The sequence below is a fragment of the Tachypleus tridentatus genome, chromosome 11 (genome assembly GCF_004210375.1).
Source record: "Tachypleus tridentatus isolate NWPU-2018 chromosome 11, ASM421037v1, whole genome shotgun sequence".
NCBI classification, from domain to species: Eukaryota; Metazoa; Arthropoda; class Merostomata; order Xiphosura; family Limulidae; genus Tachypleus; species Tachypleus tridentatus.
Window position 1 is genome coordinate 77,213,966 of NC_134835.1, and position 21,538 is coordinate 77,235,503.

At 31.3% G+C, this 21,538-nt stretch overlaps 1 protein-coding gene across 3 annotated transcripts in view; it reads right to left on the reverse strand.

The window, feature by feature from the left end:
• Positions 1-1,395: 1,395 nt before the first annotated feature.
• LOC143232522 (ubiquitin-associated domain-containing protein 2-like) overlaps positions 1,396-21,538 on the reverse strand; it is a 28,577-nt gene continuing 8,434 nt past the window's right edge. For 2 of the 3 annotated variants that reach the window (XM_076468090.1, XM_076468092.1), the window contains exons 4-10: positions 20,212-20,315; positions 18,441-18,561; positions 13,780-13,827; positions 6,993-7,235; positions 6,362-6,521; positions 5,849-5,931; positions 2,266-2,556 (exon numbers count right to left, since the gene is read on the reverse strand). In XM_076468090.1, the coding sequence (XP_076324205.1) occupies positions 2,446-2,556; positions 5,849-5,931; positions 6,362-6,521; positions 6,993-7,235; positions 13,780-13,827; positions 18,441-18,561; positions 20,212-20,315 (870 nt within the window). In that variant the 3' untranslated portion in view covers positions 2,266-2,445. Of the gene's footprint in view, positions 2,557-5,848; positions 5,932-6,361; positions 6,522-6,992; positions 7,236-13,779; positions 13,828-18,440; positions 18,562-20,211; positions 20,316-21,538 lie in introns of all 3 variants that reach the window. The other variant, XM_076468091.1, reaches the window with a different exon arrangement.

Here is a 21,538-nt window from a genome sequence, read left to right on the forward strand (position 1 = left end):
AGAAGTGAACACCACTGAAGACATCCACACAAAGAAAAAAAATGCAATCAATATGGAATAAATAAGTATAGTAAAGAGGAACAAAGCTTGATTCAGAATCAGAAGAACAAAGTGATGAGGAACAAAGCAGAAGTGGAACAGGCTAAGTTGGTAAAGAGTGAAAAAAACAAAAACACAAAAATAGAGAACCAGAAAGGAAAAGGTAATGAAAAGTAAGAGGCCCATTCATCAAGCCAGTGAAATAGATACTAAAGACAAGGAATCAAGAAAATGAAAGAAAAAGAGTCTACAAGTCAGGACAAAAAGAGTCACAAAAGTGAGGGGTACAAGATTGGTGGGTGTGAAAGAGGAGTGAGTAGAGAAAGGAAGCAGTACAAATCTTAATAACATGCAAGTCAAAAATACAAGGTGCAACCCATGAATAAGGTAGGAAGGTTATATTCATTTCTTGAATAAAAAGACACTACCTAAAACAAATCACAGTCCAATAGATCATTACCAACTAAAAAGAAAGCATTTTGGCTATGAGACAGAAGATGGAGGCCCATTAAATATGTGGTAATCTACAGCATGTTGAATAACAGTTGCAATTAAAGACAGTAAAGAAGCTCCCAGAAACAACAGAAGATATAAGACCTGTGTGTAAATAACCTCATTCACACAGGATTAAGTTAAAACAGCCAGAGTTATCTTAGAATTCACAATAAGAATTAAAGCTTTTCAAACAAAAACAAAAGAAAATGAAAACAAAGTTTTATTAACAATGTAAATTTCAATAAAATGTACTCAAATGAGAAGTTTAAACATGTCTGTTCATTCACATACTAAGGGGAAGAATGAAGTTATCACAAGTGCATAGGGGAAGCTACTGCACATGGATGTTGTGTTACCTTCCTGTTGGTGGAGGGCTTTTGTCGCATGATGATGTCATCATGCACTGCAACAGTTAACATTAAAACACAGAAAATTAGGTGGGAGTTGCCTCAAAGCTAGAGACATGCAAATCTCTTAGCCAAGTGTGTAAGGAATATATCTTTTCTGTGTGTTGAGTTATTGTTTTAGAAATTTAACTCTTGATAGACACTGGCATAATGCAAGAAGCAAACTATTATAACTCAAACACAGCTTCATATCTAAATATTCTATCTCTCAGGAGGAAATAATCTATCATAAGACTTGTACTGTACCATAACTGTATTGTATCAACTGATAGCTCTGATATTAAAAGTTATCCCATCTTTCAGAAGGCAGACTGGATATTAGATGGGTCATACCATAACTCAACAGATATAGACTTGATATTATAAAAAAGTAATTTTAGACAATATTTTAAATGCAAAAACTATCTTAGTAATGTGACACCACATCACAATTCAACATTTTTTACTTTAATCCTTTTTCTTTTGCAGTATTAAGAAGAGTATATTTTGATTTTTTCTACTTGTGTATGCATTTAAAGTACACCAAAATAGGACAAAAATCAATAATATTCATTTACAAGTTGACTTGCATAATAGGTATAATTACATAATGCTTCAGTGGTACATTTTTGTTAAAGTACATATGAAATAATAGTAATAAACAAAGACAGCATGACAATGATAAAAACAATTTATCTTTATATCTATTTAACAAGTGTATGAAAAACTCAGTGGCTGATTAAAACAAAGAAAAGTATCTGTTAAACTTCCATCACACAAGTTATCCTACTTCTGTGATATCACTTAAACTTGTGTAATAACACATATTATTGGAAGATAACAATTCAGTGTATATCTAATTGATATTCTCAAATAATTATTAGAACTAATACTCTGTACAAGAATAACAGACATCTACAAGCAAAACTTCAGATGGAGTTGAATACTTAATTTTGATAATTTATTTTCGACTGATGATAGAAGGTTTTTTTCATGGGAAATTATTTAAAATTTTCCATTGAATAATAACTTTTTGACAAGTAGATTGTTGTCAGATGTGAACATCTTACACAGTAATTCCTATTCAATGCATATAATTACAGAACAAACTAAGCATAAATATTTTCTGTTTCAGAAGTTTTTATCTAATTTTCAACAATTATGAAAAATATTTTCACTAAGAAAATGAAAGAAGCTAGAAAGGTATTCTATGAATACTTAAATTAGGGTCTGAATAATCAGGGAACAATAATATGCATCCCAAACATCAAAGTGAGCACGTATAATTTAAAAGTATGTGTCTAAAAACAACTTAAATAATTTAACAACAGTGAATAATAAGATACATCATGTCAAGTTTATTTGTTATTTGCAATAAAAAGAATATTTATAATCCTCACCAAAACATTTGTACAAGCTATCAACATAAAATTCTATTCTTCTATTCATTTCATATTTAAACCAATTTCTGATAACTTTCTGTACAAGTTGCTCACGTCACTTTCAAACAAAATTATCAAAATTCTCATGTCTCATTTAGCAAAATTGTTGTAGCTGCATTGAGATCGTTATTTGAAGTCTCTAGTGCTCTGACAGCACTTTGTCTTTCAAATCCCATTTCCACCAGCTTCTGAACCTGGAGGAAAACAATGTGTACACTGTTCATATTCTACTTATTACTTATATAAAAGTTACAACTAATCTACTTTAAAATACTTTCAAGGATATGACATTTAGTTGTAAAGTACTCATTATAAAATTTAGGGTAAACAAAGTAGGATACAATAACAAGTTTTATCAAACTTATCAGTGTTTGAGGTTATAATAAAAACAACATAAAACAAGCCTAGATTGTTTTCACAATACTGCAGTTACAAAAGCACCTTAATAAACAGGTTCAGATATCCCTAAGCTACCTATAACTATCATGATTATATACACAGGTTAGAAGAATTAACATACAATACATTTTGTTGTAACTTGGATTTATTAACATTACCTAATGTTAATTTGGTTAAAGTTAAACTTTGAAATTTGGCAGAAGATGAAAGCACCAGTTTTCAGTGAAAAAAAATGGTTGGAAGTGCAAGAGGTGGTAAATACCTATAAGAAATACATTTTAATTAGAGGAAAATTTATAACTCTCAATATGGTAAATTACCTCCACTAACATAAACACTAACATGATAGACAGAGCAAAAAGAAAGCCAATTTATGGTGAAGGAACATAGCAAGCAAAAACTTTAATGTGAGAAGTATTCCAGTGAAGTCAAAGTCACTGGAAGACAAAAGAATTGAGAGACAACCACACCATTGGAGAGGTTTTGTTTGGATTGGAAGCCAATTCATGACAATAGCGAATGCACCCAAAATATGACATGTATTGATGACAATATCAAGAATGTTGACCCAAAATAAGATTCAAAGTATAAATACAGAGGGATTGAGAAAGGGTGCTGCCTTGGTGACTGAGATAAACAACCACTAGAGTCAGAACAGATCATTATCAAATCATTTTTGACTAAAATGAAGAAAAAGAACCAAAGCACAACTCACAGCAAGAATCTCAAGGATGGTGATAAGACCTCTCTGCTACAAACCAAAACCCTGAAACTTCCTGTTAATCGACCTATGTCCCCCATCTCCACAAAATGAGTAAAACATTATGGGGAGAAGGAATTGGGACACCTGCCAACATGCAAATTGTGTCGAATCAGCAATGCAACTTGTTGACAAGGGAAAGAGGACAGGAAATAAGAGCTGATAAATGACCCCATGCAAGATTTCCTGACCATGAAGAGTCAACAAAAGAGCTAGCATATGAGCCTCACCTAAAAGGGCTGCCATGGAAGATTACATTCCCAAATACAATTGAATGTCATAAGCTGTAATAAAACTGAAAGTACCATCAAACAAAGTCAAAGGGGAAAAGAGTGTGAAAAAAGAACAACACCCAAACAAACAAGATACTGGATAGGTTGCAATAAAAACTTCTCCAGTTTTATTAAACAGCCCACTATAGTTGCCTTCAGGATCAGCTGAAGAAAGTAACAGGCAGACTTGTTTGGAACAAGCTTACAGCAGCCAGTTGTCCAGAGAATGAGAAAAGTGCACAGCATATAAGTGAAGAATGAATGCTCTGACCACTCAACAAAATATAACAGACTGAAGCAAGTTTAAAAAGAAGTGCACAAAACAGTAGAACAAACAGAAGAAAGGGTTACAAGTGACAAAATCCTGGGATATGCAAATAAGCACTTGCAAAGTTCATTTTGGTCATCTATAAACCTGGAGAAAATGCCCACCTAAGGGTGAAAAAAGACTCCAAGGTAAAACTGGGCAGAATGAAAAATATATTGAAACGAGACCAATCTATTACACACTGTCAATCGCCAGTGTTTTGCAAGTACAACAAACAGCCTGTAAGAAGATGCTGAATAGGTGCAATGGTCTGTTGAGACAGAAGATCTTGTATTGCCTCTGGCAGACAATGGCTGATAGTAGGATTCCAAGGCATGATAAAGGAAAAGGGTACCTGAGACAAAGGAGGTATGGGAAAGAAAGAGCAAGACAAGTCCCTGATAAAACCCAAAGAACCTACGAATCTGTAAAGAAAGATCACCAAAGGGTAGCAAAAGCATATAATCAAACCTTTACCAGATTGAAACTCACTGGTCAGCAACATGCCCGTCTACCTTGAAAAAATTAAATGATGAACATTGAAGGGTAGACCAAGACAGGAAAAAGGAATAGGGGCTTGTTATGGCTTTGACTGCAATAAATATGCAATCTAAGAAGTGTTGACATGCAGACTACACAAAAAGCTCAGGTATAAAACAGAAAACACACCACCAAAGAAAATGGATCATACATAAATTCCTAAAAGAAAGAGGTGCAAACAAAGCCAGGACAAGGTCAAATTGTGACCTAGAAGATTACAACAAGACTGAAACCACGTGTGTAACATGAGAGCTGAAGACGACAAATGTGGAGATAATAAGGGATTATAGGAATGTGGGGAAATGGCTAAAATAACACATACCTAAGAAATAATGCAGAAAAATTCCATATTAAGTCCAGCTGATTCTGCAGGAGGGGTAGTGGATAACATAGTAAAATATAGTGGTGTAGAATGGCTATCAAGTCTTAACAAGCCTGAACAGGTATAGCATGTTCAGGAGAAGGTGGTAGACTCATACAACAATCACTTTCACAGAAGATAAATTTAACAGTGGCCACTCCCATCCGCAGTCTGTGAAATAGTGCTAGATGTATGATAGTCGAAGTGGAAACATGAATCCATTGCAGAAATGTATAAATCAAACAAAATTGAAGTAAAATATTAGAGTAAAAGAGAGAGAAAATAAAATTAAAAGTGGAAAATTAAGGCAAAGTAAATCATTTCTTCAACATAAAGAAAAAAGTAATGAAGAAATCACACTCTGAAAATTAAATAATTTAAAATCACAAAGGTTATTTACATGAAGAGCACCAAAAGGAAACACATTCTAACATAAGCACTGTCAAATGAGAAGTGAGCAGAGGTAGTCACATGTATCACGAGAGTATGCCTCACTCTTATTGGTGGATGGCTGATGCATGGTGATTTACATGAAATATCCATTGTGATCAATCAATTCCAACTGAGGGAGGAAGGGGGATAAAAGGCTTGTGGCATGCTTAAACAAATTTGCACATAGAGGGCATCACTGAAAAAGAATAGTTACTTATATGAATGGAAGTAATGTACCATATTGGAAACACTAGTTGTCTTTATTTGAATTACATAACTATGAAAGTGATTATTTTACAAATAGTGACAAGGTAATGATTATATTCTTTACATAAGGCACAATAAGAAATAGACATTCAACTAATGTTAAATAAACAATTTTTTTATTGTTCTCTTTATACTTTGAATGTCTTACCTTTTCTTCTACAACAGGTGTGACATTGTTGGGCTGTATTGTTCCATGAGATTCTAAAGAACTTCCTGCAACTGAAAACAGAACTAATAAATGAGAATTAGCTTTGCGCAACAGTGAAAATGTCAGAGAAAGATATGTCTAATAAGCACAGAGGTAACATTCATGTTATAAATGTTAATCTTGATATCAAACACATGCATAGAACATAAAAGATATAAGCATCTATTTGTTCTCTTACTGTAACTTACATCTAATATGTTTAAGGTTATTCATTAAAATAACAATTGTTGCTCAAATTATTACATATCAGAAGTAAACAAATAAGATTTATCAAGTACTCATTTTGTATTTTACCAACATAACACATAAAACAATATCTGGAAATGCATAAATGTTTAAGGGAATTAACCTTTTTAAAAAAGAAATTCCATTAATATTGGCCAAAAAATCTACAGACCAGTTATTAAACTCCTAATCAAATATGAAAGTTTACAACAGACTTGATTAACTTACTATTCCATTGATTTTCATTATCTGCACCAATTCTTCTTCTTCTGAGGTTAAACACATTCTCCCATACTTCCCTAGAGCTTGAAGAAGGAAAAAGCCTGCTGTCTTGTGCCGATGCTGGCACAAGCCTCTCAGCATAGCCTTGAGCCATTTGTTGTCGAGCCTAAAGATGAGAGGTCTACTAAGAACCATTGTTTTGGCCATGCAACACACAAATATTTCTGTATTGCAGTTTTCTAAAGAACAATAGCTTAGACAGCATTCCTTTATTTATCAAGTCATTAATGTTACAATATTGTCTTATAATACTTTCACTAAGTGTATATTTCAACTGACTTCTTCACTTATTTCTGTAGAGATCGTGATACTGAAACTTAAGATTTACATTAACTTAACATCAGAACTTTACACCACACCTTTCTTAATTTTGAAAAATAATATTCCAGTTAGCAACAAGAACTCTCAAAAATTACTGAAATTCTAAAAGTGGAACACTGTTATGAAGACATGACAAACTGATCTAAAAAAATTTTTAAATTATGAACTTGATCTCTTAATTTTATTATAAGAATAGATTTGTAAAAAGTAAACAGCTTTGTGTAGTTTTTTTTTTTTTCTGAATAATAAAATTTACCTGAATCTGTCCATTTTCTCTCATCTCTCTTGCTCTGCTTAAAATTCTCTGTTGTTCAAGTAGTTCTAGCTGTTGTTGTCGCTGAATGTCAAGAGTTGCTCCCATGGGAATGACTCCTTCCTGTGGTGGTGCAGATTTCAGCAGCCAACCTAGAGTTATTTTAGCAAACGAAGCTAAAAATTTGGGCACACGAATAAAGTCTGTAACCCGTAGCAAATTCCAACGACAGATCAGACCTGCAAGCTGAAACACAAACCAAACATGGATGCTGCAAATACACAGTTAACTTGCACACAGTGTTGCACTTCATAACATTATGTTTATCTCTTATAAATTACCTGTATTTATATCTTTCCAAAATATGCACCAGATATCTCATATGAAATACCTGCAGAACTAAAAATATTTAATGTTTTTAAATTTTTGGCTTTCTAAGTCCAGAACTTTTATTTCTAACTAACACAATTGATCTTGTTACCAGAATAAACTTAAACTGTAATTCACTGATTTTGAATTACAATTTGAACTTCACAGGAAATTGAAGACAAGATCTTCACTTCAGATGATTTATCAGTTAATGACTTATATAAGTATTCATTAGTCACTGTGTAATTAGTGTGCATAATTAGAAACTTTTACCTGCTCATTTTTCTCAAGTTACATATTATGTGTTTGTGTTGCAATAAAGTTAGTGTGACTAAAGTGAAATGTTTAGCATTATAAATGACATTTGGTAAAAACCACATGATCTCTAACAGTGTAAACATAATTACTGTACTGTATACTTCAAGTGATTTGACTGATCATAAGATATAGTTATACCTTCAAATGTCAAAGAGAAGACCATATGATGAAATCTAGTGGTTTAATTGTTAAAGTAGAATGACAAATGCAAGATCAAATAAATATTAAAAAATATCAATATAGTATAGTTTACAAAATTAAATGATCTTTTCGTAAAGTTCTTCTCCATGTGACAAACACAATACAAACATTTTCTGATTCATAATAGTAGATCAAAGTACCCATCATAACCTTTTTTACAGAGTTAAATTCAAAATTTAATTTACCAACCTTATTATCAATGCATATAAATAACCTTGGCATCAAAATGTTCTTCATAATTCAAATTTTAAATGTACATTTGATATTTTTTCATTCTTATAAAAGTTACCAAAATGTACAAACTACAAACAGATTAGCTGACTTAGACAAAATAAAGCTGTAGCATGTATTTAGTGCAAGCATGGTTGTGTAATTTGACAAGTATCTGCTGGTTCCTTGGTCCATTGTTTACACAATCTTGTTCAACATGATAAATAGTTACTGTATACTATAAGAAAGTATAAGTGCAACTATAATGGCATAAAACTAAATACAAATCTATTAAAACTGGCTGTAAAGATAAATAGTCTGTTACAATTTACAACTATTCCAGAAAAAAAAAGGTAATATAGATTTCTTTTTTTTTCACAACAAGGTTGATAAAACTGATTGAGGCCAATACAGTTAGTATTAGGGTAGAAAGAAAAATAATGAAAAATGCATAGCTTTACAAAAAAACTTTTGATATTTATTTAAGAGATTCAAGAGGTTACAACTGAAATATGAAAACTACAAGATGATAAACAATTATTTTTTTTAAATCTTAAAATGAAAGTCACCTTGCATTTGACTGGCACAGTAAAGGCTTTATAAGTTCACAGACAAATTTTTAATAGAAATACTTTATTAAAAAATTTGAACTTTTGTGTACAAGAGTATTGCAATATTTACTAAAGGTTGCCAAATTTCATGAGGATAAACACACAACAGTAAAGGTTAACTGTATGTATAGCTTCATGGTCACAAGGTCTGTCAAAATGACCAAAGTTAATACATGGAAGGGCTTTCAATGGCAAACAGTGTCATTGCATAAGTTTATTACACTATAAACTTCTTTTTTCCAAATCCTTTATGTGCTGAGTATGACTATTAATATTTTTAAGAAAATACAAACCAAGATTAGAACATAAACATAATAAAATATACACAAAGTAAGTAACCTGTTACACTGTATCAGCAAATAATGTTACTACTTGTCTTCAGTGTTTTTTATTATTATATAGCATGTCTGTAAAATCTGTACAAAAACTACTAATATTGTACAAAATGTGAAAATATTAGTTCTTAATAGTCTAAGAAGAGTATAAAAATGATGCAAAGTAAATAAGTACTAAAAAAATCCTAACTTTTTTCACCTACAAAATGTTATATGGTGCAAGACTGATGAGGCTTACTTTGAAATACTGTTTAAAATTGTACATGCAAGTTAAAGATACTACAGCTCTAATTAAAAAGTCACTAGTGTTAAGCTGCTGTGATATTCTTGAATAGATTTAATGGAGAAATTGACAAATATCAAATAAGATACATTATAGGTGGATTACTACAGCTTAAAGAGTACACAAAACACAGAACAATTATCAGTAGAAAACCAGTTAAGTCTTTTAATTGCTGTTAACTCCTTCCCTACAGAATTCATTGATTGTATGAATACGTGGAATTAAATATAATTTAATTCTATTTAATAAGTACTATTATTAGTACTTATAATTCAAATTTTAATTGAGCATGTCTGTAAACTGAAAACAGTTGTTTTCACAAAACACAGAACAATTATCAGTAGAAAACCAGTTAAGTCTTTTAATTGCTGTTAACTCCTTCCCTACAGCATTCATTGATTTGACCAAGTATATGACCCCAAAGTAACTATGACTTTCCATAATATTTAATGTTTTATGTATTTTAATAACAATTTGCAAGTTTTTGGTAAACATCAAAGTCTTTTGTACACAAAAAATTAGTTTTTAATTTGTCTGTGAACATAAAAAGTCAAAATGTTGACTGTTCCAGAAACAAAGTTATTTTTCTGATAAAACTTAAAATATTTGTTTTTACATAAAAATTGTGAAACATCATTTATGTAATCTCTAAACCTCTGAAATAAGTTTCAAGTTTATTTTCATTAAAATTTTATATTTCATGTTATTTTCTCCACTCTAACACTACAGGCATTTGGTTAGTCTGACTGACCTTGTAACCACTGTAAAAAATAGAAATTAATCTACATTTGCCTTTTTATTTTCTTTCTAGAATGATTGCAGATTATAATGATAGGTAATATAGATTTTTCTCAAATTTGTTTTTGGTGATTACAAGGTCTACCAAATTGATCAAGCTAGTACAGAGTTAGGGTAGAAGAAGTAACAAATAAAATATAAAGTTTTAGTAAAAAAAATGTTTAAATTTTTGATGACGAGAAACCTACTTGAAATAAAAATGTATCTCAGAACAGCTGGTATGGGTATTAACATTTTTATTGTTAAGGAGAGAACAATGTTTCGACATTCCTAGGTCATCTTCAGGTTAAGAAAGAGAGAGTTTAAATGTGACACTGACGGACACGTCTTAGGGACGAGAGTATCCCATACCTGTTTTATATTCTCATCCCTAAGACGTGTCCATCAAGGGTCACATTAAAACTCTCTCTTTCTTAACCTGAAGATGACTTAGGAAGGTTGAAATGTTCTCTCTTTATCCATAAAGGTGTTAATACCCATACCAGCCATTCTGAGACACAAGTTTTAAATTCACTTACGAGGTTTTAGAGATTATACAAATGAAATGCGAGATTTTTCAGATGAAGCAAATTATTTTTAACCTTAACATAAAAATCACCCTGTACTCTGAGCAGTCAACACTTTTGCTACATATATTCATGTGTAGCATGAAATTTTTACTGAAAATATATTACTAAATACTGATTTTCTTGTTTGTCCACAGTTGACTTTTAATGATTACTGAAAACTTGGGAATTGTGAAGATATACAAAACATATTAGAAATTATAGTATGAAATTCATAAAGGCCAATTTGGGGTCACCAACTCAATAACTTTGAATATAGCAAGAAAATTAAAGTTTGTAATAGTATAAATATGTTACTCGAATTGCAACAGGTCACAAATAAAAAGCTAAGTCAACACATTTATTGACTTGCATTCCAAACATTACTGAACTATTATTTATGTCAATAAGTTTAGTATCAAATTGTATATTATAATTTTTAGAATTATAGATTACTTGATTTAAATGTAAATATAAAAACACCTAAACATTGATATCTATTAGTCAGATAGTAAGTTATATGTAACATTGGTTCAAATTAGATGTCTGTGATGTCAAAATACCAAGTCTATAGTTTTGTACAAATTACCAACATTGACAAGTTAGAACATAAAATAAGAACCTCATATCTTTTCATTTTGCTGAGATATGGTTTATGTGCTGAATCAAACAGTGGCTTTGTTCATCTGTTTCCATTTTTTGAAAAAGTCCCTTATATACACTCACTTCAACATATTACATGTGAATAACCTATCGACAGATTAGAATGTCCCCCAAGTGGCTTTCTCAGCCATTTTAATCTGTAAAAAGACTACCTTGTTTTTTCAAACAAAGATTTCAAGGAGGTAGGTTGTGTCTTTAGTCTGCAAGAAATTATTATCTTTCAGACCCAAAAACAGCTTAGTTACTACACTTGATGAATTATAGTGGAATGCTATGGTATTGATATAGTAATTTACGATTTTTTGGTTATTCAACTGTATATATAACACAGTAAAAGAATTATTTCATATTCTCCAAGTGTGAAACTTTTAAAGGCTTAGCAACCTACATCAAGAAGAAACTCAGCTCAAACTTCATAGCTAGAAGAGAATTGTTTGCTTTACTTCTTTATTTACTGTTCTGTATTTTAAGAAAAACAGTTTAATAACATATTTCTAAATAGTAATAGTCTATAATGTAAAATAATTGGAATGTGACAGTATATTACAAAACACTAGTCCACTAAAACACAGGCAAGACAGAGTCATTCTGTAAAGATTAAAGTTAAGTTTCATATTACTGGATATGGTAACGTAAGTGCATATGTGCCATGTCAATGAAAATTCTGTACTGTTAGCTATGCACAACTGGAAAATAAATATAAGTTATGCTTTTCTAGAATTATTACAAATTATAACACAAATACAAATGTTTCATTCACTTAGCTTAAGTCTCATAATGTCACATATTTATATAACCACAATAAAAAGGTCAGTCAAATTTACAGACTCCAAATCTTAGGGTAGAGAAAATAACACACAAATATAAAGTCTTAATAAAAGCAAACAATTCAGCTGTATTTTAGAGGTTTTAGAGATTAAACAAATATTTGAAATTTTTTGAATGAAGAATAGTTTTTTAAACACAACATGAAAATCACTTCACATGTGGACCAGTAATGAAAGACTCAACATTTTCACAAACAAACCTTTGGTAAAATATTTCATTAAAAAATTTGATTGTTTGTTTACAAAAAAACTTACAATCTTCACTAAAGTCTACCAAATTTGTAACATGTGCAAATGTATATATGAATTCCTGTATATTATACTCACTGTATATTATAGCTCATCACAAAAGGGTTAATTCTGTTGTTGTGCTGCCTTTTCACCTTACCACACAAGTAATCCCAAAACACTGTTTGTAAATTATTCAAGTAACATGCAACTCATTTAATGCACAAGTTGCTCATAAGTAAACCTCAAAAAGAAATTTCTTTTTTCCTTATTGATCCTAATAAGTTTAATTTTCACATTTTAGTTACTTTTATAATAAAGACTACATATAAAAAATAAGAAATAGTAATTATCTGGGTACTCATTTTTTGCTATCCACTGTTAAAAAAACTTAAGTATTTTTTAGAAATACAAATGGTATTACTATAACAAATTTTTTAGATTAAATAATGCACCTAAAAACAGAATAATAGCATGCACAAAGCAAATACTGTCCTATAACTATCAAAATTTTTATTGCTTTCTATGTGATAACATTTTAAAATTCTGCTAAGCTTGTTGATGTGAATATTGTAAGAAGTTTAAAAGTAGAGGCAAGGTAGACAATTCTCTCTCTACAGAAAACAATTTAATGCAATACTTCACTTGACAGATTAAGATATTGGATTTTCACTGGTTATAAATAATATAATACAAAACACTAGAAAGAACTGTTGACAATTTGTGAAACAAAATGTGACAGATGGATGAGGTAAGTGGGTCTGATTTTCTGGTTTATGACTTTGCAAACAAATAAGATTGAAGACTGTAAAAATAGTACTTTGTCTGAATAACATTTATATTTTAGTTAGTAATTCACATCAAATTCTATATTTCTCAGAGAGATTGTAAATTAGTTAGAGAGCAAATGTTACAATTCTCATACCAGGAGAGATTGGTGAGAATTTTTAAAGTATTTCCATCTTAACTTTAAATAAAGAACTTAAAACTACTTATGTGATATTAAAATTTGATTTATGAACTACATTATAATTCCAATTTCATTTTTATATGTAATGATAATAAAGTAGTTGAAGTTTCAAATGCAACTTTCTTAGAAAGTCATGATATGGTCACTTTGACCTGACATAATGATAGGTTAAACAATCACAATGAGAAGATATGTGACGATTGAACTTAGTCTCTCAAGTTAACATAGTAGATAAAAATTAATGAAGAGTGATGAATACTCTTGACCAAAACAGGATGCAGTTAATTTCAACAGAAGACTTGTGAAGTCAAGTACTGCAGGTCTGTTGTTTCACATATGTTTTCCTACTATATATGATATACACATCACATAATAAAATACCTTTCATCAGAAGATTAAAAGCTGAAATACATAAAATGAAAATAAACTTACCAAGCAGCAAACCCCAGTCACCAAGGATCCTCTTGAAGTACTACAAACCTACATGAGACAACAAATATTTCAGGTACTTTTCATAATGTTTTAATATTAAAAACTGACATTTGTTTCCTAAAAAAATATGGTACACTGAAAAAAATACAAACTTCAAGTTGATATTCTACTAAAAATAACTTTAGTCATTTGACATGATTAAATTATAATCAATGAGTGTTATTATGCACACACACAAAAGTTTAGACAATTAATGTATTATAACTTACATGTCTCAAACGAAACATTAACAGTTACAGAAATAATTTTACTATGTTCTATTTCATTTAAATGTTAAAATTAACATAACTGGTATGTTTTATAAATATAAAAATATATATACATGAATATGTACAGGTAGACCTGCATATCAGTAAGGGAAATTATTTCAGAAAATTTTAATAATGCTAGTTTTTGTTTCACAAAACAAGAATAGCATACACATAGATTCAAAAGTTATATGAAAGAAACAGGAAAGTTAATAAGCTTCATCAAGGAGAAATCTATCTATTGTATTACTGAATCAAAAGAAAGTGATGAGAAAAGCATCTGATAAAAAAAAATCATACAAGGGTTTTTTTTAAATGGACTATTTTATTACATAATTGTCACTGCAATCATAATTCAAAGACTTTTATGGCTTAGGAATCTTAAAATATTCTGTATGAATCCTATATCAATCTATATCATGGTTTGCACTAGCTAATGGAAAAAAAATTCAGATATTCAGATATTTTCATGACCAAACCATCATTTTCAAAGACTCAATTTATTGATTTTATCAGATCATAAGCAACCAAAATTAAATAACTGTTTCATTATACTTCTTAAAAATTGCAGTTGAAGCTGTACAAAGTGTTTTAGGAATAACAGTAAAACTTAAGCTACAGAAAAAAACATTTACTCAAGCAGAAGCTAAAGGACTTTGAAACAAGATGCTAATAGAAATTCTTAGTGAACATGTATTACTTAACAAAGCACTAATTAATTCTTCAGAGATCATGCTCAAATCCTCATTACCCCTTTAATCTGGAAAAGTCTTACATTGGAGACAGTGCACTTGGTGACTTCAGAAACATATTTTAAAAGCTAGCCAGTTCATGCCAGAAAAGTAGGCAGAATACATTTCATGGTGCTGGCTTGTTTCATGAAGTTCATTGACAAGATATGGTCTGGATCAGATAATTGAGTGGGTACAGGTAAAGCCAGGGTAGATGGTAGATGAGCTTTTTGTTTTTATCCTGGTTCAATACAGAGTTTATGGCAAGTATACCCTGGGAAGAAACACCAGACAGGATCCTACAAAATGAAAAAAAAGCCCTGAAAGAGGAAGAGTATGAATTCCTCACAAAGATGGAGGTGTGATTAGAGAACAGTAATCCATAGAAGCCAAAACAGCCAGAAGGTATAAAGAAGATAATAAATATGTGGAGCAATCAGATGCCTGTCTGGAGAAGGAGAGACATAAGATTAAGAAAATGGTGAGGAATCATATGTGAAGAAATGCAAAGGAGTCTGCAATCATCCATATCCCAAGTGAACATGGCAACTGGAGGAATCAACAGATTCATGTAGTAAGAGTAAAAGAAAAGATGTCCCTGGAAAAACAGTTGGGGTCCCAGGGTATGGACAGATGAATGCAGGGTTTTGAAAAGGGCGAGGTTCATGATAAGGTACAACAAACAGTCCAGCACGACCCAATCTAGATGCAAATGGTCCAATAGGTGAGAAACAGAAGGAAGAGAAATAGAAAAGAAGTACTGTAAACCATCTAGGCAGACAAAGATGAAGAAAAGTGGGATGATCTGGGGAAAGAGAATAAATAAGTGCAGAAAAATAAGGAGTGAAAAGCATCTATAGAATATATGTCTGGACAATAGTAATAAGGTGGAAGAGGAAACTAGACTGGATAAAAAAAAAAGAAAAGGGCAGTACAAAAAAGCAGGAAACCAATAGCACAAATGGGGAATGCTCATGACTGTGCAAAACCCCAACAAGAACACAGTCCAGAAATGGAGTAGAACAAAGAGGATGGAGGAGAATGAAACAAAGTAGAGAGAACAAGGAAAAAAAAACAAACAACACCTCCAGGTAGTAGAAAAGGACAAGGGCCCTGCATAGGGCCAACCAACTGCCAGCAAAAGAGGAGACCTACAAAGTTGTTCACAGAATGAATACCAGGAAGAAAGAGATGATGAAAGGTCTAATAGCAAAAGAGAATGGAAGGGTTAGAAGAAAGTGACAACAATAATGCTATTCAAGCAGAAAGGTAAGTTTGATGGGTGATGGAACAGGTAAAGTTCCTGTTTGAGGATGTGAAGATATCCCATTGAAAGAAGGGATGTGTTAGGGTGAAGCAAGAAAGAGAGAAAATTTGGTAAAGAGAAGGGGGTCTAAATAACAAGTGGACTAAGACAGAACCAGCCAATGAGTCCAAAGTAGAGGCAGGTAGCAAGACCACCTAAGAGAGGAATGTTTAACCAAAAGAAAGCCCCACCAGGGGGTGTAGAAGCCACTACTTTGGTAAAATGTAGACTGCCCAAAAAAATAAGGCCATAATCAGGACATAAGCATAATTAAATTACTAACTAGTTGAGAATGAGTCTAAATGTATGTATAATACTCAAAAGCAAAAGGCTATGAAATGAACAGTGTAAAGGTTAGTCACGTAGAGTGTATGTCTGTCCAGCATCCAAACATCAGAATTAATATCCACATCCAGAAATGTAACACAATCAGAGAGGAAAGGATTAAAGAAGGGAGAGGTCTGAATTATGAGGTGTTAAAGAATGTGCTGTATTACAGCAAAGCTGCACTGGGCTATCTGTTGTGTCAACTGAGGGGAATCAAACTCATGATTTCAGAAGTATAAATCCAAAAATTTGCTGCTGTTCCACTGAAGAATTAGGTGGTAAAGGAATGCAGGAGGTAGTACGAGTATGACCCAGACACCAAGAGAACTGATCAAGGAAAGTTTCACAAAAAAAGGCCAATGGACCTCAAGAAGAAAATATTAAGTGCATGTCAAAAGAAAGGGATACAGGGAAGCCAGAAGTCCTAAATGCAGAATAATCTCTTATGCAAGTAGAGAAAGAAGTTTATAGCTAAATGACCAGTCATATTAAAGTTTGCAGGCAAAATAGAGAAACTCAAACTCTATCAAGACAAGAGAGGAAGAAAATGCCCAAAGTACCAAGCATTGTGTGGGCATAAAATGGACTGAGACCCCAGGATAACCTTCTTCCTCAAGCTAAGGAATCACCATAAAAAAAGCATGATGTAGGGAAAAAGAACCAAGAATAGACTAACAGAAGTACAGACGTAGTCCAATAAAGAAACATTAGTCCTGAGCCATGAGTATGGTAAACAAATGACCTAACAATACCACAGAAGACAAAAGAGGCCATTGCCAAGATGAAGAGAAAAGCAAAGAATGAGAAGATTTACGTAAAAAAGACAGATGGAACATAGAAAAACAATATGTGAGAAAATACCTGACACAATGACCATGGCCAACTGCAGACTGAGGTCAAATAGAGGAAAAAAGGAAACAGTGATCCACAAGCTGGCCAGATAGATACCAATGAAAGGAAATTGATAAAAATAAAAAAGTCCACAAATCAGGACAAAAGTAGCTATAAACATTAAGAGGATGAGGCATTTGGATGTGAGAAGAGTTTTAAGGGAAAGGAAACAGTACAAATTCTAAAGTGAGCTAAACCTAAGAAATATGGGTCATGGAGTTATAAAATGAAAATTAATAAAGAACACAGGTAAAATATGGAAAGGAACATACCAGAGAATGAAATCTAGAGAGGGAAAGGAAAAGGAAGTTTGTTTCATGAATGGTAAGGTACTACCCAAAAGCAAAATGGTGAAGGTTACATTCTGAAAGATCATTCCTGACTGAGAAAAAAACATCTGGCTGATGGAATGAGAGTAGAATACACAATAAGTATGAGGTAATTCACAACATTTTGAATAATGACTGCACCTACTCCAATAGCTAACAAGCCACCTAGAGTCATGATAGTAATGAGGCCTAAGTGTAAATTAAGTCACTCACTTGGGAACAAGTCTTTGCAAATGCACAATAAAAATTAAAGGTTTTGAAAGAAAAGTCTAGGAAAAAATACAAGGTTAAGGATTCAAATCTGAAGAAAATGAACTCGGACAAAAAAAAAAACCAACAAAAAACAAAAACATGTCTGATCAATAGAATGCCAAGGAGAAGAATGAAGTTTATGAATGCAGATACACAGGGGAAGTTACTGCATACAAAGGTGTGTTACCTTCCTATTGGTAGAGGGTTTGTCTCATTATTACACCATCATGCAGTGGTACAAATCATGTTAAGTCATGCAGAATTACAAACAAATTGCCTAAAGTTAGTGCCATGCAAATCTCTTTAGCAGATGCACAAGGAAGATATCCAAATCTGTGAAAGAGGCACGGTATCTCTGAATTGTGAAAACCCTATAACAAACATATTACAATATGAATAATTAAATATCATGAAATGAATGAAATTTGTTTCAAAAACGTATTCATATTCAATGATATGCAAAATAACTACCAATATCAACTGTTTATTTTTATCAATAACACACTTATATAATTACCTGTAAACCTAAAAGGTATGACATTGTCTTGCCTGTGACTGGAACCCCCATAATGTAGGCATGTGCAACTCTTGGAAAGTCTGTATAATAATTGACAAATAATGGAAATACAAGGCCAAACCTAAAAACATGGAAAACAAGTGTAAGTGTAAGAAAAATATAAAAGATGAATTAGTTTGGAGAAAATCTTTTCTTTTAGCTGTTTCCATTTTCGTTATTACATGTTACATTTTTTGAGTTAAGAATTTCAGCTTTTATTAATTGGACACACTATCACACATCTGCACTTAAAAATTTTACAGTGTCTATTTTAATGTCTCTTCAAGTTTATGTTACAACTACAGGTTATTTATAGTATTCTTTTAGGCCAGAGATGCCAACTATTTCAAAGGACTGAGCGTAATGATTGTAGACAGAGCCCATTATTATTTGCGGCTACTAGGCCTGACCAATGTCTCTAAGCTGTTTATTATTATATTATTATTATAACTATTATTATTTATTACTGCTTTAGATTGCTCATTTATGACTGTGTTTTGTGTATTTAATAAATAAATTTAAAAAATTCTTTTCAAATTCTGAATTCTTACTCATAAATGTTGTTATCTGCATCATTTTTGTTTTAGCCTCAGCCTTTTGTTGGTGAGATGCCAATTTTGTATGTCTGGAACAATTGTTTATCCCACTATGTGCCACAGAAAAATCGATGTGACAAACTGTACAAAACGCATGACTGTCACTGACTTTTGATGCAATGACTGGATATTTTGCACTATACTCTTTCCTAAATTTTTCATTCACAGTTTTAGTCCTTTTAGATTTGCCAGAAACAAGAAAATCTGGTAAACGAGGCCTCTATTTTTCCATCTTGTGAACAATTGCATTGCTGTTTCTATGCCACTTAGAAAATGAGAAATACCCATCCACACGAACACTGATTGGCTGACAAGCACTGATGATATAACTATGGACTCCCCCACGTACCCAGTATGGAGAAGCACGGCACTCAAACTATTGGTAGACATCGGAGATACAAATATTTTTTATTATTTCAAGCACAAACATGATTATCACAAGTAGCCATTTGGACTATGTCTTTTATTTATTATCAAAATTTATTTTTATCTCACTAGAAATTTTCTTTTCACCCCTTTTAAGCCCTGAGGGAACAATTTATCACTTTAATGTATAGGTCTATATATATATAATATATATATATTATATATATAATATATAATAACATTAATATTTGTCTGTATGAGCGTATAGTTGTAATATATACACCAAAATCATAATGATTACACTCAAATTGTAATGGTTGGCATCTCTGTCAGAAAATATTATGAAACATCCCAACAAGAATGATGGTCTTCTATGACTTGGTTTAACAAACCCAACATGAACATCTAGTGAGAAAAATGCATGAACAGAACTTCAAAAACATATTATTTACTGTGGATCACTACAGTCATTTGCCCAGTACCAGAACACATCAAATCAGCTGGTCTACAATATCTATAAATACTACATAAAACCATATAACTAAAGCAATTTTGAAAGGTACGCCTTTCTTCACCAGCAGCAAATTCTAGTTAGCCCCTTATCAACAACAACATAAAAAAATGTCCATCTTTTGTAAGTGTGTGGGTTATATGGTTGTTAAGTTTTGTTATTAACTAATTGTTTAACACAAGTTTTCTATCATAAGTTTCACACAGGCATATATACATAAAAACAACATGATTTAATAATTTTGTCATATTATACTTACGGCCCACTAGGCAATGTGGTAACATGAAAATCAAGTTTCCTTAGAATAAATACAGAGAGAAGTTCCAAAAGTGTTGATAAAGTGAAAGTTGCAAGAAGATATGACTGTAAAAAATAAGAAAGATGAAACAAAAATTTCTCAGATTCAATATTATTATATGAAAAACAGATAAGTTCTATTTTGAAAAGCATACATTAAGTTCGTCTTTCTACTCCAAGAATATAAAAATTAAATTAATAAAATTTTTGAAAAATACCAAGATTTCACATCAAGTTCTTTATCTTCAAAAGTACAGTAAAACTGAAGACAGTTGCAAATTTCAAAACAAATGAAGATTTGAATATTGCGAGTTTTCATGAAAGTTCCATTTTGAAAAGTGTAAATCAAGTCCATTTTTCTTCCCTAATTACATGAAAATAAGAATTCATGAAATAAAATAACACTCCAGTAGAAATGTATACAGTATAAATAGTTATTCATTCTTATATATGGCATTTTGAGTTTTTTAAATTCTTTACTATATAATTTTCCATTTCTTCAACACACTACCAACTTCAAGAGTTTAAACTTGCATTATTAAGTAACTTAAAAATATTTTATATACAAATACCTAAAATTAATGTAGTGTAGGCAAATTTTCTATTCATGAACAAGAACAAATATATAGATTATTGCTATAAGACAATACAAGTGAGGAAGGTAATACAAGAAAATTAAGTTAACTAAAATCTCCTTAACTCTTGAGAAAATACATATCAAGATCAGCATAAAATAACCACTGTTAAAGAAAAAAACAAACTGATACCTCTTGAAAGCCACTAACCATAATATTTTAAAACAAATAAGGAAGAAGGTTTTAAATATCACCTTTTCATGTTTTTTGATAATGAAAAAAATTTTATCTCATAAATTATCAATGTAATCCTATTCATTAAAGAAAAGGGTCCGAGAGGAATTCCAGAAATTTTAGGCTTATTTGTTTTAGAAAGGTGTTGGAATCTACTGTCAGAAAAATTCAGAAAAATGGGATGTAATAAAAAAAATTTCTCATTATGGTTTTAGAATGTTTTTTTCTATCTAGACTTTCGTTATAAGGTTTTTTCTTTCTTTCTAAATAAAGACACTGTTGTTAATGTCATAAATGTATTTTCATTTTTTAAAAAATCTTTAGTAAAAAAACTGCACAAAAATTTGTTTCCCATATGTGAACAGACTAAACTGGTTAGAAATGTCATGATCTCATTGGAAAGTAAAAACCTAATTAACATTTTTTAAAAGTTCATTAGCCATGGTTTTTTCATTCATGGCAATGATATATTGAAATTCT